Here is a 25,784-nt window from a genome sequence, read left to right as displayed (position 1 = left end):
TTGGGTATGGAGATTACTTAAATAAAATCTTTAAGGGTCACCTGGGTGGTTCAGTTGGTTAAGTGTCCAACTTCAGCTCAGGTCCTAATCTCGCGGTTTGTAAGTTTGAGCCCTGCCTGGGGCTCTCTGCTGTCAGCACAGAGCCCGCTTCAGATCCTCTTTCCCCCCGCTTTCTGCCCCTCCCTGCTCTCTCTCTCAGAAACAAACAAATAAACATTTTTTTTAAAATAAAATCTTTTTTAAAAGGTTACATTTCTCTTATTCCTTCACATCTCACTATACAGCGGTACTCATGTATCCTTTCCATCTTTAATTTTTGCTTTTTAATTTAAAGATTCATTATTTATAGGAATGAGGATAAAGCACATTACAATGGAGTGGTCTCTGTCATTAGATACAGTACATACTTTGAAGCCATTTTTAAAGCTGATGAATGTTAAGGTAATATACATGTGAATTTTCTGATGGGGAAACTGAGAAATAGTTGGTAAAATCAGAAGGAAGTCTAATACTAATATTTTGTCACTCCAGAAATTCAACAGTGACTAAATATTTTGTCACTTGTTATATCTATACATACTTAATCAACAGTTATCACCAAATATTTAAAAAGATAAGGTAAATAGCACATATACAGTTATGATTTATTTTATGGAGAGCTGCCTTAAAATTGCCTCCAGAAATTCATTGAAATTTATCATTGGACACCATGTTTATAAATCTTTCTTATTAGATTTAATGATGAGCAGAACAGAGACATGTAGAATATAAAATTAAAAACACTGCCTATATTTATCATTTCTGTTCCATAGTTGTAAATTTAATTTGGTACTTACTTTCAAGTTTATTGAAAATTGCAACTATCCATAACCACTTGCTTGGTGTTTTTTTGCTCACTGATGACTTTGAGAAAAGAATATTAGATGGAAAAATTACATAATCTCTGGGTCTTGTCTTAACCAATGTGGCAACAGTATTTCATTCAGAGGACATTCTCAAAAAGGCAGACTCACTCATATTCAAATGTAAGAGAGAAAATATATTCCAAGCCCAACTACCAACTTCTGTGCATAATTATCATCTCTGTAACCTTCCATTATTTTGAATAGAGTAGTCTCTGTTTTCTACTTTGAAACTAATGTGAACATTTTTTTCAGTTTCCTTATTTATTTTAAGAGAGAGAGCTAGAGCAGGAACATGTGTGCAGATTAAGGGCAGAGAGAAGAGCATTCCAAGTCATTGGAGCTGAAACCAAGAACAAAATGCTTAACCGACTGAGCCACTCAGGAGTTCACTAATGTGAACATTCTTTTTTTTTTTTTTTAGTTTTTTTTAACGTTTATTTATTTTATTTTTTTTAACTTGTTTTATTTTTTATTTTTTTAAATTTACCTCCAAATTAGTTGGCATATAGTGCAACAGTGATGTCAGGAGTAGATTCCTTAGTGCTCCTTACCCATTTAGCCCATCCCCCTCCCACAACCCCTCCCGTAACCCTCAGTTTGTTCTCCATGTTTATGAGTCTCTTCTGTTTTGTCCCCATCCCTGTTTTTATATTATTTTTGTTTCCCTTCCTTATGTTCATCTGTTTTGTCTCTTAAAGTCCTCATATGAGTGAAGTCATATGATTTTTGTCTTTCTCTGACTAAGTTCCCTTAGCATAATACCCTCCAGTTCCATCCATGTAGTTGCAAATGGCAGATTTCATTCTTTTTGATTGCAGAGTAATACTCTATTGTATACTACACACACACACACACACACACACACACACACCACATCTTCTTTATCCATTCATCCATTGAGGGACATTTGGGCTCTTTCCATACTTTGGCTGTTGTCGATAGTGCTGCTATAAACTTGGGGGTGCATGTGTCCCTTCGAAACAGCACACCTCTATCCTGTGGATAAATGCCTAGTAGTGCAATTGCTGGGTCATAGGGTAGTTCTATTTTTAGTTTTTTGAAGAACCTCCATACTCTTTTCCAGAGCGGCTGCACCAGCTTGCATTCCCATAACATTTATTTATTTTTGAGGGAGAGAGAGACAGAGCACAAATGAGGAGGTGGCCAGAGAAAGAGGGAGATGTAGAATCCGAAACAGGCCCCATGGTCCAAACTATCAGCACAGAGCCCGACACGGGGCTCGAAATCAAGAACCGGGAGATCATGACCTGAGCCGAAGTCAGATGCTCAACTGACTGAGCCACCCAGGCGCCCCCCTTATGTGAACATTCTTAAGTAAACTAATAGTTCCATAAAATGTTTTGGCCTTTTTTTCCCCCTGTTTAAAATGGGAAAAAAAGTTGTCTTTAGAAGAACTTCTCCCTGTCATTTTTGATAATTCTGTTTCTTCCAGGAATAGTGTCTTCAAAAATCCATGAAATTGTTGGACATCTTTTGTGAATTTTTTTTATATGCCATAAGTTCTTGATTTTCTACCTCAGTCCTTTATGAATTTCACTAGTAAATTGCTATCTAACTAATGTAGAATAGGGAATGCTTAATCACTATTTTCATTTTTGATATTTGTTTTTTTAATCCCAGAGAGTTGAAAGATAACCTTGGCAGTGATGATCCAGAAGGCGACATACCAGTCTTGTTGCAGGCTGTCCTGGCAAGGAGTCCTAATGTTTTCAGGGAGAAAAGTATGCAGAACAGATATGTACAGAGTGGTAAGGTTTTTAATTGAATTTCATATTATATTTTTTTGTGGGTCTTCTATCAGAGATTGTTTCATTTGTAAATTCAAGTGTCTCCTTTAATAAGGTAGCCTATCATCCATGAATGCTATGTTGATACTTTGAATCAAGCCAAGAATAAGAAGGAGACCAAATGAATGTTAATATTCTTGAAGTTTAATATGTAACTAAATTCCTTGGAAATTAGACAAAGTTGAAGTGTATTTTGTTATATATTTCAGAATGCATTCATTTACTCAGAGAGCTTTAAAAGTCTTTTTTTATATCAGAAAATCATGGAATTGATACAAAAGTCTTTTCATTAATCAAATAGTAAAAATACTTGCAGAGCTTTTCAACATGCAGTACTTACATAAATAATTATAACAGTTTTTAGTGTTAGTACTGATGGTGATTATATTCATAGTTCTGTAGCAATTGGTTTCACTCTTTTGCTGCCTTAGCAACAGAAAAGTAGGTTTATAAGTATTATTATTAAGGAAAAATTTATTTATAATAAATATTATAAAAAGCATGAAGATATGATATTCAATATAGATACAATTTTTACGTAATCAAGGTGTACCCAGGAGCATTGTACTGAATCTGGCAAGCCCAAGTATTTATTTGGCTCTCAAGATTAAAATAGTTAGAAAGGAATAGTTTAGACAGCTCAGGAAGGTCCAACTTAATTAACTGATGAATTGTATTCAAGAATATTGGCAGATTTATTGACAGTACCTCCATGAAGCCCTCCATTCCCTTTCCTAGTTTTGTCTTGTTTTATAAGTAGTATTTGTTCATTTTATGTATTTCTGTGTGAATTGTGTTTTTAAGCAATTGCATAGTTACTATCCATTCCCCAAAGTGAGCCCATGGAGATGCCTCTGCCCAAACTCCCCTTAGCAAATTGAAGGCAAGTCTGCAGGGCGACACTGTATCTTCACTAGAACCAAGAAGCTAGATTGCAGTAGGAGGAGACAGATAGGAATGGTGAAAGTAAATCTAGAATTACAAATGCTCTGGAAGAATGTTGCAATGAAAGAAAATATGGAGAGATCATTGATTAGAAGAAAAACTTACAGGAAAGGAGCATTAAGTATAAGATAATGTGAGTGGATATAAAATTGAATAAAGGAAGTCTTCCAAAGCTATTTATACTACATTTTGTAACATATTTTTAAATATTTAATTTGGGTAGTAAATTACTCTCATAAACTTTTTAGAGTATTCACGTTTAAATCACACATTTTGTATTTTATACTACATACACTTATATTTTAGCCCAAAACGTTAATTTCTCCATATCATACTTTGTGAAAACAAACTAGCATTAAAAAGTGAATTGACACATTGTGTGTTGTGATTTTTTTTTTCTAAGCGTTTCCCTGGTGATATTTGGCTTTATAATTTAGAAAAGTGATTCTTGATTGCTAAATGTAAATGTGAGTCACACATATGGAGAAAATTTAATAATATGCAGATCACTTTATTCATAGTTGTTTGGAGCTTTGATAATCAGGAAGGACTATTAGGAATTTTATTTGCCCCCCCCCTCCTTTTTTTTTTTTTTTTTTTTAATAAAACCATTGCTTTCAAACTAGTAATCCCAGCTTGTTCCAGCCTGTTAATTCAGGGGAAACATTTTTTAACTATCATCTCATAGAGGATTGCTCTCCCTCTCAAAAAAAAAAAAAAAAATCATCAACAGTAATTATAGTAATTAAATTATTAAGCTATGGAACATATGACTTACTACTGAATTTGAGTTGGAAGAGAAAGCTCAGAAGTTAAGTTAGACTATATGTAAAAGAAAACACACTATTAGTGGTAGTTTTCCAGGCGATTTTGAGCCCTCATTTTATTCAACTACTGTCCTAGAGCTAGAATCCCTTCTGAAGTATTCCAGGCAAATGAACATGTAGCTTCTGTTTGAATGTTTCTGGTAAAAGGAACTTTTCATATCAATAGCAGGAACTGGAATTTGGGAATATGATATGATGTGTAAAGCTTCCAAAAAGATTGGCTATACATATCATAAGAAAGTTTAGGTGTAATCATAGATTTTTATCTTTGATTTTACAATGTCTAAATAACTGGATTTTTTTGCATCTCCTATGTAAAAAAAATGCCCCTTGTGTAATAATTGAAGGAACAATGTCTAGCTTGAAAAGAAATATAAGAATCTGAAAGTTGTCCTCCTCACATTTTCATTTAATCCTTACTGTGGCAAACATTCATTTAATCCTTACTGTGGCAAAGAATTATCGGAGAAGAAAGAATAGGAGCGTTCTGTTTTGCATCAAAACATTCAGATGGAAATGGCAGCAACTCAAACTTTGGGCCCCTCAATAAAGTAGTACTTTTTAAAACTGAGGTCTGAATCTCAGTGAAACAAATAGAATGAAATGAGGCTCCTGAAGACTGGGGATGTATGTAATAAAGTATGTCCCATATACTTTGGTGGAAAAACCACCAAAGGACCTATTGTAGAAGTAATTGTGTAGTATTTGGTCGGGGGTTAGAAAAGGTGACTTCTAAAGGTTCTTTCAATTTTAAGGCTAAATGATAGCCTTGACATTAAGTAAGCAAGTAGAATTTAAAAAAAAAAATCTCTATCTCTGGTCTTGCATTAGTTATAGGGTAAAAGGATGTTTTAGTAAAATTGATTGTGCTTGAAATTTAGTTTCTGTGTTTTGCTCTTCAAAAAGAACCTGTGAGTCAAAAAAAGGAAAGAACAGAAAGAACTTTTGAATGTTTGTGATAGAGCAATTGCTTTAAATCATTTAAAGATACTTTACCATTAAAAGAAAAAACACATTTTCCATTCTTATGTGTTGTGTAGGAATGATGATGCCTCAGTATAAACTTTCTCAGAATTCCATGCACAGTAGTCCTGCATCTTCCAATTATCAACAAACCACTATCTCACATAGCCCCTCCAGGTAATATATGCATCATTTTATTAAGTACTATTTTCTGTGATGAGCATGCTTGTGAATTTATGCTGTATACATACAGTTAGGTAAAGGTGAATTATATGTAGTTAAAAAGTTGAAATGCTTAGCCTTAAATAGTAACTCACACAAACATTTGTCTTAAAATGTTATATGCAGAAATGCTCTAATATACTAATTGAACTAGCTACCATCTTGGTAATTTAATTTCATACAGACAAAAGATCGTGTTAAAATAATGTGTTTGAGAGGCACCTGGGTGCCTTAGTTAAGCATCTGATCTTGATTTCAGCCCAGGTCATGATCCTCGGGTAGTGGATCTGCATTGGGCTCGGTGCTGAGGGTGGAACCTGCTTAAGATTCTATCAGTCTGCCCCTCTCCCTTGCTCACGTTCTTGTTCTCTCTCTCTCCCTCTCTCTCTCTCTCTCTCTCTCTCTCTCTAATAAGTAAATAAATACATACATACATACATACAATGTGCTTGAGATAAGAAAATTTGTAGAGTAGAATTTAGGGAGCATGACTTTATCTTAAATAGAGGGATACTTTTATGCAAGTGAAATAAATTAATTACCTGTTTAGTTTAACTGTTAGATTATCAATTGGGGATAATTTTTATATTATCTACTTTTCAAAATTTTCTGTTTGCATAGGTATTGTTTTATACAAATCAGAGTTGTGAGAATTTTAGGACCATGAAATTTTAAGGAATAGCATATTTATTTCATTTCCTGATATTGTTTGTTTGGATTTTGGGTTTCAGCCGGTTTGTGCCACCACAGACAAGCTCTGGGAACAGATTTATGCCACAACAAAATAGCCCAGTGCCTAGTCCATATGCCCCACAAAGCCCTGCAGGATACATGCCATATTCCCATCCTTCAAGTTATACAACACATCCACAGATGCAGCAAGGTAAGAAAGTTGGTTATTTATCTACAGGGAATGCCTGTAATTCAAGCAAATTAATTTTTTTTTTTTTATAGTTTTTGAAATACAAACTAAAACAGGACCCTGAAATTCATCATTTGGAAGATAAAAGGATCCCTGTCACATGACTCTTTGGATTAGATTATTATACAACTGAGTGTATCTAGTTATGAAATTAGGAATATTTTTTTTTTAATTGGGCCGTGTTCTTACATAGCACTAAGCCAAAGAGAATTTTGTTTTAATTGGTGAAGTATGTATAGTGTGAAAATTTTACTATAAAGTAAATACAGTGCTGGTAGAGAAAGTTCTGGGATTATGTTACTAGTTCTCAGTTGAAATTAGCTGATAATGTCTTTGTAAGGTTATATTGCCTTGGGATGTATGTCCTGGCTTCTAAATAATTTTTTATTAATAGTATAAATTTATACTTTTTTTGAGAAATTATAAAAAGTGTAAAAGAGACTGTTAACAAATATCTGGTTTTGTCCCCTATAAATAATAGCAAATTTTTAACATTTGCAGTCAATTATTAGTTCCTGTGTGTATTCTTCTTTTCTATTATACATGGAATCAAATGTCTTTTATAAACTTTTCAACTTACAAACTTTTAATTTAGTCATCAGTCAAAACCACCAACTTCTGATTTCTCAAAGCTAGATAATGAAATACTAGGTTGAGATTATTTCATACACTAATTCAAGGGAAAACCAGGAGGTGGATCACACATTTGGAATAGACAACTCCAAAATTACAGACTTTAGTGTGAGTGCTGAATATAAGTATGTATGTATTATATAGGTTCTTGATAATTGTAAAATATTAGTATACTCTGGCACACAAAGATATGAAGAACATTTTAACTGTAATGAAAGGGAACTGTTAAAAGGATGCATTGGTTTCTTATGGAAATATCCATATACACATTTGTATGTGTAGGAAAGAACGTAAATTTTTACTCTGTTTACTGTTGTTTTTTAAACAAGATAAATCCAGCTTTTTCAGAAGAAAAGTTGAAATCACAAAATCAAAAGAAATATGATTTGGGCATCTTCCTATTCGGTAATGAGTCATTTCTTGGAAATTCTCAGATATTTGAGCAACTAGAAATGTTACTCCAGGATTAGCCCCACCTAGATATTAAGGTTAATTAGAACATGTAGAGTGGTAAGAAACAAACGGATAGGTAGATGGGACAACACAGAATCCAGAAATTAGGCAAATATATATGGGAATTTAGAATATGTGGAAGATAACATTTAAAACATTTTTTTTCAACCTTATGTTATAAAAATTTTAGCCATACAGAGAAGCTGAAGGATGAGCACAATGAACCCCTTCATCAACAGGAATAATTCTTTGCCATTAAATATAGTTGCTAGGAAAGATATTTATATAAACACCAAATATAATTATTCACTTCTAAAAAAATTAAGGACAGTGAATTAGTAATTCACTTCTTAAAAAATTAAGGACAGAAATGAAGAAACAGATTAATATAATTTTTTGTATAGTATATATTTTGTATTATAATTTTAATATAAATATTTGAATATAAGGACAAGTAAATATGGGGAAATTATATTTTCAAAATTTATTACGAACACAAAGTATTAAGTTTTAATGTACCAAGATTTTATACAGATTGATACGAAGAAGACAAAAATAGAATTAAGAAACAGACATACTGAAAAAGAAAACAAATTGGACACCAGAAAGATTTAATGCCTATATTAAAATATGGTCAACCTGGCTGACATTAAAGAGATATGAATCAAAATTACGATGAAATATATTAACCAGATTAGTAAACATTTTTTAGTTATACCTAGTATCCACAAATGTGCCAGGAAATTTGAACTTCCTACATTCTTCATTGGGATATAAATTGGTACAATCTTTTTAGAGAACATTTTGACAATATCTATCATAATTTTAAATGCACATACATCCTTTAGTAATTCAAATTCTCTCTCCCTTAAGAGGAGCAGAGGGGATAAAACATAGACAGTTTTATCCACAAGTTCTACCAAGCATTCAAAGGAGGTATTCTAATCTTCAAACATTGCAGACAAAAGAAAAATGTCAACACTCTCCTACTTCATTCTATAGAGTTAGATAATAATCTGGATACCAGAATCAGGTGTAGTGAAGAAACTGTGAAAAAGGAAAATTATAGACCAATTATCACCTAAAATTTCTAAATAAATATTACCAAACCAGATAAGCAGTGTTGGTAGCCTGTATGATAAAATTGGATATATTATCGGGAATACATGGATAATTATGACAGTTAACACAAATTTAAGAGGTTGGGGATGCTGTGTGCCTCATAATAGGTACCTAAAGAACATTAAAAATTTTTAGCTTTTGTTCATGATTTAAAAGCTTTTCACTGAATAGGAATAGATTGGTACAACCTTATCCTGATCTTTCCATCTAGGGGTGAAAAATGAGAAACATTCTCCTTGAAGTCAGGAATAGGACATGAGTGCCTATAATCATCCCTTTTACTTAGTGTGGTAGTGGGTGTTTTAATACAGGAAGATAAGGGAATATATGCATGCATATATATATATATATGTATATATATATATGTATATATATTTTATATGTATAGTTATATGTCTAATTATTGGTAAGGAAGAAATGAAAGTGTTAGTTTTCAAGTGATTGTCTTCATGGAAAATCTAAGAGAAGCTGCAGATAAGATAATAGAACTTAAAAAATATTCCACAGTTACTAGATACAAGGTCATTATAATAAAATTTAATTGCATTTTTATATACCTAAAATAAGCAATTATAAGTATAATCTTTTTTTTAATATTATCAACAACTTAAAGGAAAAAGCATAAGATATCTAAGAATGAATTTAACAATGTATAAGACCTTTGTGAAGAAAATTATAAAACTTTTGAAAGAGCTAAAAGAAAACCTAAGAATATGAAGTTATGCCATGTTCATGGATGGAAAGACTCAGTAGGGTAAAGATTGAAATTTTCCCAAATCTGTAAACTCAATACAATACCAGTAAAAATCTAAGGCAGGATTTTGTGCAACTTAAACTTCTTCTAAAAGTTCATATGGAAGAATAAAAGTCCAAGAATAGCAACATAATTTGAAATGGAATGAGATGTAGAAGCTCAATCTGGCAGTTACCAAGATTTATTGTAATATTATTGGTCCGTGGAGGAGTAGAACATGGGGAAATGGAATTTGATAAAGAGCCTAGGAACATACCCAGGAACAAATGAAAACTTGATACATATGGTATTATATCTTAATTGGGAAACACTGGTTTCTTTAATAAATTGTGTTGAGACAATTAGTCATCCATGTGGATAAAGGTAAAATTGGATTCCTGTCTCAACTACACGTAAAGATGCATTAAACACCTAAGCGTGAAAAAACAAAACTGTGGAATTTTAAAACAAAATGCAGAAGACTGTTCATGATTTTGTGTTAAGGAGGGAATCCGAATGGCTAGTACACATAAAAAGATACTTGGTTTCACTATTAATAAAGAAAATACAAATATTAAATTGACAAAGAGCTTCCCATCTCAGGCTGACAAAAATTGTTGACAAGAATATAGATTGGTAGTAGCAACTCTCATACACTACCAGTGGAGTACAAATGGACATAAGTAATCTGGAAAACTATTTGTTAATATTCAGTAAGGTTTAAAAAGTGGACATATCCAGCAATTTCACTTCTAGACACATTTGTAAAAAGTCAAGAATATACATTATATACAAATATATGTATATGTACATGTATACATGTACAAGAATATGCATTGTTTATGACAGCAAAAATACTGAAGCCATCTAAACATTTGGACTTAAGAATGGAAAGCTGTATACATTATGCAGCAGAATATATTTATTTAAAATAAGTGAATTTAATACTACATGTATAAAAATGGATACATTTCAACATAACATTGAAATAGAAAGCAAGGTATAGAAGGATATATACATATAGTATACCATTTTATATAAAGTTATATGTGAAACAATGCTATGTATTATTTAGGACTATATTCATTTATAGGAAAGGTATAAAATATTCATAGGTAGAGCAAAGTTTGAATTCAGTGTGGTGGTTACTTTTATAGAGTAAGGGGGAGGGAACAGAGGAGAGGAATATGCAGATACATGGAGAGTTTCAGCCTTATCTAATGGTTTATTTCTTTTCAAAAATAGATCTGAATGATATGTGACACAGTGCTAAGATTTGATCAAGCTCTGATAGTACACAAGTGCTTATTCTATTTTCTATAATTTCTGTGTGTTTAAAATATTTTGTGAACAATTGTTATTTTTCTCTAAGAATTTTATTTTTATAAAGCTTTTTGTTTTTATTCTTGTTAATTTCAGCATCAGTATCAAGTCCCATTGTTGCAGGTGGTTTGAGAAACATACATGATAATAAAGTTTCTGGTCCGTTGTCTGGCAATTCAGCTAATCATCATGCTGATAATCCTAGACATGGCTCAAGTGACGACTACCTACACATGGTGCACAGGCTAAGTAGTGACGTATGTTATATATTAGTTATCGTTAAGGTAATAATATAGTTCTAATACTTGTTTCGTAACCTAGTATTTTGATTCCACAGTTTAATTGATATCTACTGTGTATCAAAGGTTTTACTAGGTCTGAGAATCTTGCTATAAACAATGTGATTCCTATACCTACAGAGCTTGGTCTAGAGCAAGGTTGATAAACTGGCCATTAGTTTGACCTACAAACTAAGAATGGCTTTTACATTTTTAAAAAACCAACAACAACAAAGCATGTGACAGAAACTATATGTGGCCCACAACCCTAAAATATTTATCTGTCCCTTTACAAGAAAAGTTTGCCAACCCTTGGCCTAAGAGTTTTGGCTCTTAATGAAATCTAGTTTCATTTTTAGATACTTGTTCACACAAAAATGTTTTTAAAATAATGAACCTTTATTTATTAGTATCAAGCTCTTTTTCCCTGTAAGACTTGTACAAATCTTTATTCCCTGAAATTTAGCATTGCTTTGATGTTTTAAAATATTCCACATACTGGAACTGGTTTTGTGGTATTATCAGATAAGTTATATGTTAATTGGTTTGGCAATGAGTTACGTGTATATAAGGATAACAGAGATGACTGTGAACTCTGCCCTCAAGACGTTTATAGCCTCGTATGGCCTTCATAGCTCCTCTTGTAGAAAATAGTAAACAAAAATGGAGCCTAGTAGTAATACCAGTTTTCTTATTCATTGCCATGCATAGGCTGTTGATTCTTTTGGATACAGTTTCAATTCTTCTAAGATTTACCATGAACAGAACAGGAACATACAGAAGAATTATGCTTTTGAATACCAACACTTTACCTGTCAGTAGTTTCTATCTTTTATTGATCTGTTTAAGATTTCTCTAAAGCCTCTCCAATCATTTAAGATAGACATTTTATATTCTTTTCAGGATGGAGATTCTTCAACACTGAGGAATGCTGCTGCCTCTTTTCCCTTGAGGTCTCCACAGCCAGTATGCTCCCCTGCTGGAAGTGATGGGACTCCTAAAGGTATTGTTGTAACTAAAATTTCCTTCAGCAGTTGAGTGAAGAGCTCAAACTTGTTAGTGCAGATACCAAAAGCTACACTTTATTGTTTTTCACTTATTGTAGGAAAGAAACAAACCTGTACTCATCCCTGTAAACTATTGATAATGTTTTCAAATATATACAGTATTGTTCTCACTGATAAATCCAATGATCTTTTCAGACCACAGCATTTATCAGCTTTCCCTCATCTCCACCTCCCCCAAAAAACTTACTTCATATCAAGTCCACCTGTTTTCTTCATGTTTCTTTCATTGATTTTTTTTTTTCTTCATTAGTTCTTCTGTCTGCTCTCTTACTCCTCAAGATTTCTATCATTAGACTTTTTAATCTCCCATTGTACTTTTTCCCTTGGTTATTTCATTCAGTTTTGGTAACAGCATTAATTACTTTTGTGAATAGGATTGCCAAGTCAATGTCTTTGGCTCCAGTCCTGTGTTCTAAGTTGTAATCTTTTGTTTCCAGACAAAATTTCCTCATTTCTAGCTGGTATTTCAAATTCATTTTCAAAGTTATTTTCACTGTTTTCTGCCATTTTATTTCCTTTAATGCCATCCTAGTCCTGAATCATCATAAAGTTGTCTCTTACCTCTCATGTAGTCACTTATCAAAATCTGGCCTATTGTATATTCTCTCTCTAAATCTCTTACACATACTTTCATTTCTGCTTACTAAAATCCTGTCTATTTAAGTTCTAAGTTAAATGGGTCACCTTACGTGGACTCTTTTCTTTAACCATCTCAAGCCATTCATTAGTTTATATTTTTTCTAATAACTTATCTTTATTTTCTCTTCAAATTCCCAAAGAACCTTGTGTGGACTTTTGCATACACTAGAGTCATAAAATTGTGAATTTAAGTCCCAAGTTCAGGCCTTTTGAAAGTACTTAAAATTAAAGTGTGGTCATTTGAATTACCAAAGTTATTGGAAGAGAATATTATATTCCATATTAAAGAATTAACTTGTTATTAATTACAATATAGGTGATTATTAATAATGTTTCTCTATCCATGAGAATTTCTGACAACAGCCATCTAAATCATGGACTGGTGTGCCTCTTATTATAAAGACAATTTTTTCACAGGTTGTGTTCCAACTCTTTGATCAGAGACATTCTTCCCAAGGTGAAAGTTGAACTTTTATGAGCCATTCTTATTCTTTAATTCTGTGAATTTTCAGGGATAAAAATAACTCAGCTTTTGAAAGAACAGCTTCCAGAATAACTCTATTTGTAGGTTAGGCATCAAAGTTAGGTACATATCTCACAAGTATTGTCAAAGTGAGAAATTATTCAGACTGCCAGGGAGGAGATACAGTGAGATAGCTAGTTGATCTAGATAATCAGCCCATTTTTCCTCAAACTCTTAAGGATAGATAGATAAATAACTTTAGATAGAAAGAAAGAACTTTAGAACACCCTTACAAACACATTATTCATCAAAAACCACTACTTCTGTTCATGAAGTTGTTTTCCACCTAGTTTGGAAGGTTGAATGCATCATCAGTCTAATTTGATATTTTAGGTGAATTGTTGGAATTTTAAGTTCTAAAATATATACAATTTGGGAGCGCCTGGGTGGCTCCATGGGTTAAGCGTCCGACTCTTGATTTCTGCTTTTAGGACATGATCTCATGGTTCGTGAGATCAAGCCCCATGTCAGCTCTGCACTGACAACATGGAGCCTGCTTGGTATTCTCTGTCCCCCTCTCTGCCTTCTCCTGCTTGTGCGCACACTTTCTCTCTCTCAAAATAAATAAAAATAAAATTTAAAAAATAAAATACACATAATGTGACACAAATTTTAAATACAAAGGCAATATGGTATGTTATAATTCAAATGTTAGAAAAATCTGGATTTAAATGTTTCAGGTTTGCTAGCTATGTAATCTTGGGCGAATTTCTTAATCACTATAAGCTTCATGTTCCTTTCTGCAAAATAGTGATAATGCAAATCAAGGTTGTTGTAAATTATTTAAATGAACTGATGTGCAGAGCACCTTGCACAAGCTCTGACACAAAATAAATGGTCCAAAAATATTAGTTTCTTTTCTTTTTAATGTCCCCATAAGCTGTTTAAAAACACTATCTGTTGGTGTAACCTCAAACTAACATTTCTAGTAAATTGCTTCAGTTGGATCTTTATCACATTTTAGATATGTTCTCTAAAAAGTTATATTTTTATTTATCACACTTTAAGGTTTTTTTTAATTAATTTTTTTTGAGAGAGAGAGAGAGAGCGACAGAGCGAACGCACAAGTTGGGGAGGGGCAGAAGAAGGGGGGGAGAATCCCAGGCAGGCTCCACACTCAGCATGGAGCCAAATGCCGGGCTCCATCTCACATTCGTGAGATCATGGCCTGAGCCAAAATCAAGAGTTGCGCGCTTAACCCATGGAGCCAGAGCCACCCAGGCGCCCCTTTGTATATCATACTTTAAATATTAACATTGCTAATTGAAAGGACAGGTTTATGTATCATGGAAAAATAATACATATGTTTAAACACTGAAACCTTAACTTAAGACAAGTCTAGGTTTAGGTTCTTTCTTTAAAGCACTTTTACCCCCTGACTGATTTTTATAGTTTCCTACGGGTTTTTAAATTTTTTATAGTCTAATGATAAGCAGTGTAACAATCATACTTTTATTTTGAAGCATATCAATGCATTTTTCCTCATTTAACAGTTTGTTAACAAAGAATTTTTCCATTTGGTTAGCTTATTTTTACCACTTATTTGTATCATATAACATTTGTTAAATTAATGGGATCTGGGCCAAAGATATTTTATTGAGCCTTGAAATTTGCTGGACTTGCATTTTTTTCTAATAGAAGGAGGATTAGCAAGCTGAAGAGAATGTGTGAATGCTATTTAAGTGGAGGGAGAAAGAGAACATCACATAAAGGTATAAATCAGTAATTTACCATCAGTTTGTAAAGGAAGTAAGGATTCTAAAAATTTTCATTTTTCCCACTTTCTTTTTCTTACACCAGTAAGTATTCATGTGAGTGTAGTTTCTAGGATTAATTTGTTATTTTGTAATTTAACAGATTTATTCTTACTTTAGATTTGTTAGTTTTCCTAAATATTAAGTGAAAGAATAGGAAATATTTGCCCAAAATATTTGTGTTGTATCATCTTTAGAAACAATGAACTCCTTTGCTATTTTCAAACAAAGTATATTTTATAAGAACAAAAATAGAAATAACATAATACTGGTCTGGCAGATGGAATACTCATACTTCAGTTAAACCTGGATCATCTACCAGCAAGCTCAAAGATTATGGGACAAGTCTTTAGGCTTTCTTTTCATATTTTGTAAATAAGTTGCTGAGATTAGATAATTCCTTAATATTTTTTCTAGCATTACTATATTGTCACATATTTAGTATTTCTATCAGTGTACGAAAACATAAAACTAGCACAATTGTTCATTCCTGTTGAATTGCTTTTCTAGGATCAAGACCACCTTTAATCCTTCAGTCTCAGCCTCTACCTTGTTCATCACCTCGAGATGTTCCACCAGACATCTTGCTAGATTCTCCAGAAAGAAAGCAAAAGAAGCAAAAGAAAATGAAATTAGGCAAGGACGAAAAAGACCAGAGTGAGAAAGCTGCAATGTATGATATCATTAGTTCTCCATCCAAGGACTCTACTAAACTTACATTAAGACTTTCTCGTGTAAGGTCTTCAGACATGGACCAGCAAGAGGATATGCTTTCTGGTATGGAAAATAGCAATGTTTCAGAAAATGATATTCCTTTTAATGTGCAGTACCCAGGACAGACTTCAAAAACACCCATTACTCCACAGGATGTAAACCGCCCACTAAATGCTGCTCAGTGTTTGTCGCAGCAAGAACAAACAGCATTCCTTCCAGCAAATCAAGTGCCTGTTTTACAACAGAACACTTCAGTTGCTACAAAACAGCCCCAGACTTCTGTGGTACAGAATCAGCAGCAGGTATCACAACAGGGACCTATATATGACGAAGTGGAATTGGATGCATTGGCTGAAATTGAACGAATAGAGAGAGAATCAGCTATTGAAAGGGAGCGCTTTTCAAAAGAAGTTCAAGACAAAGGTAAAAAAATCTCATTACTCCCACATCATACTCTGGGCAAATATGTAATTATAATGTAAAAAAGGGTTTTTTTAGTTACTCTTTTTTTTTTTCATTATATTTTATGATTCTTTATGTCTCTCAATTACGTTTTTATTACTAATGCTCACACCTCAGAAGTTAAATTCGTAATTTCATTTTTTATCTGGAACAACTGTCTGAGATCTGGTAATTCTGTAGCACAGGTCTATCACCTATTATGTACCAAGTGATATTATCTGTGATTGTCTACTAAATTGCACATTAGTGTTTCTATCATCTGTATTTTCCATAAGTTATGTTAGTTTTGCATCTTCACCTTTTTTTCTGTCAAAACAAGGGTAACTGCTATAAAACTATTTTGAATCAGTACATTTAAGAAAAGTTTGTGTGTATGTTTGTTCAGTTAATAATCCTGTTTCAAATTAGTTAATTCAGTCAATAATCAGTTTCAAATCCTACTGTCTTTTAATATAGTTTGGGGGATTTTTGTTGTTGTAAAAAATTATGGGAAAGAATTTTAAATTTATATTAAGTAGCAAATCTTAAGGATCAAGGATCTTTTCTTGGTGATTAGAGTTAAGTGTTCCCTTTTGTCTGAGTAGTATATTAGGCTGGAGTTTTAAGACACCTATTCATTGAATTTATGGACTTTTTTTGTGCTTATAAAAATTATAATTAAATAAAAGAAAGTCCCTATTAAATTATTGATTGGTGAACTCTATGTATAAAACTCTTAAAATTTTTGAGAGACTGATGAATCATTAATTGAAATTAGTAATGTAATTTATGGATTTGATGTTATTTACAAATTCATATACATGTTTGACTACCCAAACCAAAGCATACTATATGATTCAATTTTCTAGTTAAATATTCTAGATTGACATATAGTTCTCATATTTTCTTTTTGATAATTATAAAACAAAACTTCTTCGTGTTGGTTAGAACTCTTTTTTATATATGATCTTGTTCATTATATGACAGCATCATTTCTAGATAATTATGTTTCTACGCTAAGAAACATGCTGAAGATTTTTATTGTATTTCCTGTCTCTCATGATGGCTCTTTTTAACATTATTGAAAAAATAGACCTTATTTAGTAATTGTTGTTCTGTGATGCTTTCTAAGTGCCTGAATCACAGATTGGTGCAAGTAAAGAGATTGGTGGAAGTCTTTATTTTTTTGGCTAGGGCACTGGAATTTTTTTTTAACTGCTAAACTGTTGATGTTAAGGATGAAATGAAGTGTTGCTTATTCTTCTGGTTTAGTAATGTGTGGTTCAGGAAATAGTAACCATATGGGTTCCAAAATGTATCTCCTCTTCTAACCTCTTATAAAAGTATATGCATGTCAAGTAAAGACAGCAGTATTATTTATCTTCTGTTGATAATATTAATCCCAAATTCCTGAATCCTATGACAGTTTTATAAGAAACAAAATTGTAATTTCTTGACTGAGAAATACTAGTTGCCTTGAGAACTGAATTTTTGTATGACATTTTAATCTGTGTTTTGGGAAATTATGTTCTTAAAAAGGTGCTTAATTTTTTAAGTGATTTTTTTAAATAGTTGGTAGGAACGAAAACATAGGAAATGGTGAACTTGTTTTTTCTTTCCTGAACTTTTATTGTATCACATTTGTTGAAGCGTAAGTTTTTACTTTCAAAAACCAAGTGAAAATAAGGATAGTAAATAAGGCTAACTGCTTAATTGCAAACTTATTTTAGACTGGTAGCTTTTTTTAGGGAGAATAAAACAAATTCAGCAAACAGCATCCTGTTCTTTCAGAAACTTGTAATATATATTTTACTTTTAATTATCTAATCAGTTTTCTCCATAATCTGTGATAGTGTGGCTCTAACAAAGATAAATTGAGAAGTTGAGTGAACAGAGCTGATTTACAATTTTGAACTTTGTAAGCTGACTTACAGAAGTATCTGGTGCTCTAAGGATTAAAGGATAAATGTTCATTGGAACTACTCCGTCTTTAGTTTGATATAGATGATTTAGTATCTGTATTTTTCCAAATTGGTTATACTGATTTTGCCGACCTCATATTCGTACTGTCATTCTGACTTGTTTCCTGAAAGCCATGTTCCCATTATTTCATGGCTTTATTTGAACACCTTTGGAATTTAGGTGCCACCAAACACCTGTGATTTGAACCCTGTCATTTTATATTCAGTTTCTACATTGTGTGATGGGACAGTGTTTTATGTATAAGCAGTTATCTTGAAAATTTGGGAAGATTAAAAGTCTGGTGTATTGCTCTAAGATCATAGGTAAGATCGTAAATAAAAGCAACATTGTCTGAAGTGGTAGTAGTTTTATAGTCAGGCCTTGAGAAGTGAAATATTTCCTTGAAATGAATTTATTACTAGTTACCACTGCATTTTAGGGTTAAACTGCGAAATTGATAATTACCTTGCATTCTAAGGTATGGCACTGAGAACTTTTTTATAACCATTGTATTGGTGGTGGTATGGAATACACAACACGACTTGTTTTACTGAGAGCTCTGTTCTCGGGTCTGAGCTTGTTTCCATTTTATTCATTTGTTATGAGAGAAGCATTCCTTTCAATAGATCAGAAATGGAAAAACTATACCTTGTCAATAAGATTAGAAAGCTTAACACACATGGTTGTTTGATAATTGTGGAACTCAAGAATAAGGGTAGAATAATTTTAAGAAATACTTTACCTAAGCTGTGGCAGACCTAATGGATCTCTGTTCCACGTACAGAGGACACTTTTCTGGCTGCTAGGTGTTGATGTCCTGTGGCCTTTTCTCCCTTCTTTGGATAGTTTTATATACACTGATAGGTTAATTCTCTGTAACCTAATATTTTATAATATTCTCAAAGGACCTTTTTGTTCCATCTTTTGCTCATATTTCCAATGTCTATAATTACATAAATTAATTTTAAAAGGCTATTCATCTTTGCTTCTGGGATGATCTATCATAGACATTAATATCTCCTTCGTGTGCTGAAAATTCCTGCTTTCTTTTTTCAAAGAGAGAGTTTCTTTGTTCATCTTTGCCTATTTCATCTTTTCCCAAGGTCCACTTTCCATGTTAGCAAGTATGAGGAATGGCCTAGCCTAGCTACTAATGTTTTTTAGAATGTTACAATATTCTTGCACTATAACCCTTATAAAAAGTAAATTACCTACTCTCATTTGGAATAAGAGAGGAGACAGGAACAGGACAGTTAACCACTTAGTTTATACTGCATTTTAGGGATGGGATGTTTTCATTTTTCATAATTGGCTACCATGTGTATAACTGTGCTGTTCTAAGTGTTTTCAGTTATCACTTGCAGATTTAAGCAAGTGTTATAGTTTGTTTCTTACAAGCATAATCAAGTTCAGAATTTCTCTAATGGCTAGATCTTATTTTCACATCAGCATCTAGATGACAAGTATTGTTGGTTTTGAAAATATTGTATCTTTTTGTATGCATTTTCTTCAGGACTTTGTGCATTCTGATAGCTAAACTTATGGTACCCAGTGCTGAAGAGGGCTTAAAGATAATCAGCGTCCTAAATATTGAAATTATTCTTCATAGAGATGGCTTTCCATCATTAGGTGAAGGTTATGATGTAATGAAGACTGATAACAAAAGTGGATAGACAAAAGTGACATGCAGATTCAGAACCACTTTACAGGAATAAGTTCATGGTGGAACTGAATCAGATCAAGTGAATCAAACCTGCGTGCTCTTGACATATTCAAGAATCCTTGCAGCAGTAATGGAATTTTTCCCGGTTTTACAGAAGAGGTGAAGTACTTTTCAATAGTTGAAAAATTAAAACTTTGTACTTAGCAATATATTGTGCATAATAGAAAAAATTACAACATCTTTCCCAATCTTAATATATTACTCACGTGCAAATGCTTTCATACATTTTTATTATAACCATAGCACCTATAGTTTAAGATAAATAAGTCAAACATGACAATTCCTTTGAAATTAAACTATGCCCAGTTTTAATTTTACTGATACATTATAAATTGAAATGAGGTTAATGATCTATAAACTCGTTTAACTATTTTGTAATCCTTTAAAATTTAGCCTTCAAGATATTTTAATGTTAATGTTCAGAAGAAAGACTGATTGCTCATATTAATAAAAGGACAAACCACAGATTTCTTAAGAGAAATTCTCAGATGCCTGAGATCTGTGATGTCATTACAGTACTTAAGTATGCTTAGGTTACCATTTTAATAACTTTCACAAGCATGTTTCATTGAAAAATATGTTAAAAATCTTCAACTAGATTATACTATTTAGATTTCTAGATTCTTGTCCTAAAGATTTAAGAGTGTAGGTTGTAAGGCATCCCATTTATGAGGTAGTAATTATTTGGTATGCCCTATGGTAAGATATAAAGATTATTTTGTGTGGCAGAACATTACAAGATAAAATTATGGAAATATAAATTTAGTATTCTGAGTGCTTTCTTCTTAAGTACTGATGTAGAAAGTTTCATATAAGTTCTTGCCAGGGTAGTTTTTACTGGGGAAAATAGATGATAATATACTTTATTATTATTATATAGTTATTTTACAAATGGAGCCTATGTGATGGTAGACTTGACTTCTGAATAAGCAGCAGAATGACTTGTACAAAAAATTACTAGCAAATATTTGAAGTAAATTTTAATAAAATATTTTACTAGATTTTAAGCTGGAATGAACTGCCGCTTCTCACTTTGAAAACAAAATGACAGAACTTTGGTGTATAAAAGCAACATTACCATTATTATTATTTTTTTTTTTTTCCACAACTTGCTTTTCTAGCAATAAGGGATTGTGTTTTAGTGGTCAGTTTGTCTTTTAACCTTGTTTTCCTTCAATGGTATTATATCACATTGATGAATATCATAAGAGAATCTAGAGGTTCTCTTACAAAGATGAGTTAAAATGGCCTTTAAAACATAGCTAGGTAATTCAGCAAGTAAGTATTAAAGCAGACAAAACCTTAAGGTACTATAATATAACTATTTCCAAAAACTAACTAGAGATTCAATTTATAGAAAATGACCTAGCAGCCTCTTGAGTCAAGTGGAATCATGCATAGAAGTACCTAACTGTTAAAAATACCTTGGCATTTTATTGTGGTGGTAGAGTTGTGCTTGTATGTATTTTTGTCTTTACATTTCAGAATACTGTAAATTATTTCTTAATGAGGCCAATATATAGATCCCTAGAACTTTACATGGAAGAGCCAAAGCATTTTTCTTAAGTGGAAGTTGCTATTAAGACAGGATTTACCTAAAGAGTCTTTATATGTGTCTCATTTTTATACTTATAATATTAATGTATTTCCTTATTTTAAATATACTTCTGATTGTGTGTTAGCTTTTAAATTCCATTTGTGCTGTTGACACCTTGAAGAATTTGAATCCTGAATCAAAGGTTAATGACAAGCTGTTTAATTCTTTTTTTCCACCTTATTCTCATTTATCTTTTTTCAGTGGCATGATTTCTATTTTCTTTTGGGTTTTATTCTTTTCCGTACTTCTCTTACATGTTGTAAAACCTTATGTTTCCTGTTTAGTATGTCAGCAGATTTGCGGTACTTAGTTTTTGGTTAATGGTTAAAATGATCTTAAATGAGAACATATGATTTATAACTGGTTTCCTTATTCTTACGTAAAGAATCTGGTTTACCCTTTATATATACAAACATAAATATATGTTTGTATTTAATGTATTATACGTTCTGTTTTTTTCTACTCTTGGGCTTATTTATATACTCAACAAATATGCTGTTAAATACTTGTTACTGTAGTCGTGAATATTTATTGAGGTACTGCACGCATGAATATTTCCTTAAACCTTGGTTTAATAGTATTATGTCATTCATGCCTGCTATTTTATACATGCATATTGACATTTGCATTCACCACATTAAAAAAAACATTGCGACTTAAATATCAAAGTCTTTATGGCTTTTAAGAAGATAAGAATATGTGTCTATTACTGATACTGAATATTTATCTTTAAATTTCAGATAAGCCTTTGAAAAAAAGAAAACAAGATTCTTACCCACAGGAGGCTGGGGGTGCTACAGGAGGTAATAGACCAGCTTCTCAGGAGACGGGTTCTACGGGAAATGGGTCAAGGCCAGCATTAATGGTTAGCATTGATCTTCATCAGGCAGGAAGAGTGGACTCTCAGGCTTCTATAACTCAGGATTCAGACTCCATAAAAAAGCCTGAAGAAATCAAACCATGTAATGATGCACCTATTTCTGTTCTTCAGGAAGATCTTATTGGAAATCTTAAATCTACACCAGAAAACCATCCTGAGACTCCTAAAAAAAAGTCTGATGCTGAGCTTTCAAAGAGTGAAATGAAACAAAATGAAAGTAGATTGACAGAATCTAAACCAAATGAAAACAGATTGGTGGAGACAAAGTCAAATGAAAGTAAGTTAGAAACTAAAATTGAGACACAAACAGAAGAACTGAAACAGAATGAGAGCAGAACAACTGAATCCAAACAAAATGAGAGCACCACAGCCGAACCTAAACAGAATGAAAATAGACTGTCTGACATAAAACCAAATGACAACAAACAAAATAATGGCAGATCAGAAACAACAAAGGCAAGACCCGAAACCCCAAAGCAAAAGGGTGAAAGCCGACCTGAAACTCCAAAACAAAAGAGTGATGGGCGCCCTGAAACCCCAAAACAGAAGGGTGATGGACGGCCTGAAACTCCAAAGCAGAAAGGTGACGGCCGACCTGAAACTCCAAAGCAAAAAAATGAAGGTCGGCCTGAAACACCAAAACATAGGCACGAAAATAGGAGGGATTCTGGAAAGCCATCAACAGACAAAAAACCTGAAGTGTCTAAACATAAACAGGATATTAAATCTGATTCACCTCGGTTAAAATCAGAACGAGCTGAAGCCTTAAAGCAGAGACCTGATGGGCGATCTATTTCTGAGTCATTAAGACGCGACCATGATAGTAAACAAAAATCAGATGACAGGAGTGAATCAGAGCGACATCGAGGGGATCAGTCTAGGGTTCGAAGACCAGAAACATTGAGATCCTCTAATAGAAATGAACATGGCATTAAATCTGATGGTTCAAAGCCTGATAAACTAGAAAGAAAACATAGACATGAATCAGGGGACTTACGGGAAAGACCATCTTCTGGGGAGCAAAAATCAAGGCCTGACAGTCCTCGTGTTAAACAAGGAGATTCTAATAAATCAAGACCTGATAAGCCTGGTTTTAAATCACCAAATAGTAAAGATGACAAAAGGACAGAGGGCAATAAGAGTAAAGTAGATAGTAACAAAGCTCATCCTGACAATAAGGCAGAATTTCCAAGTTATTTGTTGGGGGGCAGGTCTGGTGCATTGAAAAATTTTGTCATTCCAAAAATCAAGAGGGATAAAGATGGTAATATTACTCAGGAGACAAAGAAAATGGAAATGAAAGGAGAGCAGAAAGACAAAGTAGAAAAAATGGGATTAGTTGAAGATCTAAATAAAGGAGCTAAGCCTGTAGTTGTGCTGCAAAAACTGTCTTTGGATGATGTTCAGAAACTTATTAAAGATAGAGAAGATAAATCAAGAAGTTCCCTTAAACCTATCAAGAATAAACCATCAAAGTCAAATAAAGGTAAGAATACTTACACTGATGTCACTTGTATTCTAATTAGTTTTCAAGTTATAGGGTTACTAAGGATTAAAAAAGTGGAAATTTACAAAAATTGAAGCACTGCTACATGAAAACATAACATTTATATAAAACAATAATGAATTGTTTTCAGTAATATAAATAAAAAGTTCTCAGTGAAAATTCTTTGTCTTCCACCCCTATTTGAACTACTCGGTGTAGTCATGATTTTTACTTTGGTACTCAGAGATAAGTTCTTTTGCTGTTTAGTTATTTCATGTATTTTTGAAAGTTGCTTATTAATCAAATGAATGATTAGGATGGATGTATATAACAACTTCCTAAAGTTATTCAGACTGTGGAAGTATTCCATTCTATAAGGAGGTAGTATATTGAATTTTAATTTCTAACATCTCAGGAAAGCTATATGGTATACAAAAATCAATGTTATAAGCTCTTAAGAACATTGTGTCTCAATACTATTTTCTTACATACCTATGTATGTTAATTATTGATGCATAGTTTAAAATTATATAATTTAGAAAGTTATATAAAAGGTTATTATCTTTTTGTGGGAGAGGTGGTTAGTTACAGATGTTTTATTTAAAAAATATAGTTTTGTTCTTTTCTAGGGAAAAGTAATAGGGAATAGTATTCACCTCTTAAATTGGGTTAAATCATTAGTTTTGAGGTTTGGGGTGGGTTTTTTGTTTTGTTTATTATATGGTTGCTGAGTTAGATCCTGTGGTTACTTGAGTAGTATTATTTCCAGGAAAAAGAAGGTCTTAAGTATTGAAAATACAATGGCAGTTTGTGCAGAAAATATAATTTTGTATTCCTTTGTATACTGCTTTAAAAATATATAAGTATATATACAATATATATGTATATATAATTTGATGATGGTGTGTGGCAAGACCTATTTAGCCCATGCAATATAAATACATTAAGATACAGATTTTAAGACAATAGAGGTGAAAGTTTGATTTTTAAGTTCTCCTTCTGTGAAAGAGGTTCATTAAGAACTTAGATTTGTATTTACTTATAGGACTATGAAACTCTTGAATTGTGCTATTTAGTAGGATAGCCAACTAGACTCTTAGGCTATTTAAATGGAAATTACTTTAAATAAAATTAAGAAATTCATATTCTCAGCAGCCACATGTGGCAAGTGGCTCCCTTATTTACACACATAGAGGACATTTGCATCATCATAAAAAGTTGTGTTGTATAGCACTGCAGTGTACTAAGAGATCCAGAAGGTGTAATGGTTATTATTATTTTTGTAAAATGTTGTATCTTGTCTATCAAAAAAAGCTCAATGAAAACATAGTATTACTACTAAGAACTCTTTATTCAAAGAAATCGCTTCTCATGGCTGATCTTTTTTTTTTTTGCTGTTACTTGGTCTTTATCAAATGTTTATTTTTTCACTATTTAATTTTATGTTTCAAAAATGAAAAAAGATTGTCTTTATCACTAATATTTATCCTTTTGTAGTGAAGCTTTAGATTTTAAATTATAGCAGTCAGACTTAAAAAATTAAGACTTCAGGTGTAACTAGTAGTCTTTATTATTTGACTTAGGTGCATCTCTTCAGAATTACTTGTTTATGTAAAAGAGGTTGTTAGAATGTAGTGGCCAGCACTAGAATTTAGATACAGATTGTTTTTTAAAATTTTCACTGAAACTTTGGGAATGGCTTATACATAGTATAAGCTACAATTTTAGAAGAGTCAGAAAGATGGAAAGTGGTACCCTCTTGTCCCTTGATCTGGACCGTCTTTTTCTCCCCTGCCCTCTGTCAGCTTATGCTAGCCTTGCTTTCTAAGCTCTGTCCTAACAAAGAATCTTTACAACTGAACAT

General features: G+C 32.5%; 1 protein-coding gene across 5 annotated transcripts in view; it reads left to right on the top strand.

Annotated features, from left to right (window-relative positions):
- Positions 1–25,784, top strand: part of NIPBL (NIPBL cohesin loading factor) — a 199,135-nt gene that overhangs the window by 86,042 nt on the left and 87,309 nt on the right. For 3 of the 5 annotated variants that reach the window (XM_042996370.1, XM_042996367.1, XM_042996374.1), the window contains exons 4-10: positions 2,547–2,674; positions 5,526–5,625; positions 6,402–6,553; positions 10,953–11,113; positions 12,038–12,137; positions 15,628–16,254; positions 22,295–23,920. In XM_042996370.1, the coding sequence (XP_042852304.1) occupies positions 2,547–2,674; positions 5,526–5,625; positions 6,402–6,553; positions 10,953–11,113; positions 12,038–12,137; positions 15,628–16,254; positions 22,295–23,920 (2,894 nt within the window). Of the gene's footprint in view, positions 1–2,546; positions 2,675–5,525; positions 5,626–6,401; positions 6,554–10,952; positions 11,114–12,037; positions 12,138–15,627; positions 16,255–17,248; positions 20,057–22,294; positions 23,921–25,784 lie in introns of those variants that run through there. The other 2 variants (XM_042996384.1, XM_042996378.1) reach the window with 2 other exon arrangements.

The sequence above is a fragment of the Panthera tigris genome, chromosome A1 (assembly GCF_018350195.1).
Source record: "Panthera tigris isolate Pti1 chromosome A1, P.tigris_Pti1_mat1.1, whole genome shotgun sequence".
Classification (NCBI taxonomy): domain Eukaryota; kingdom Metazoa; phylum Chordata; class Mammalia; order Carnivora; family Felidae; genus Panthera; species Panthera tigris.
The sequence above is the reverse complement of the archived record's forward strand: the minus strand, read 5'-3'. Positions and strand labels throughout refer to the sequence as shown.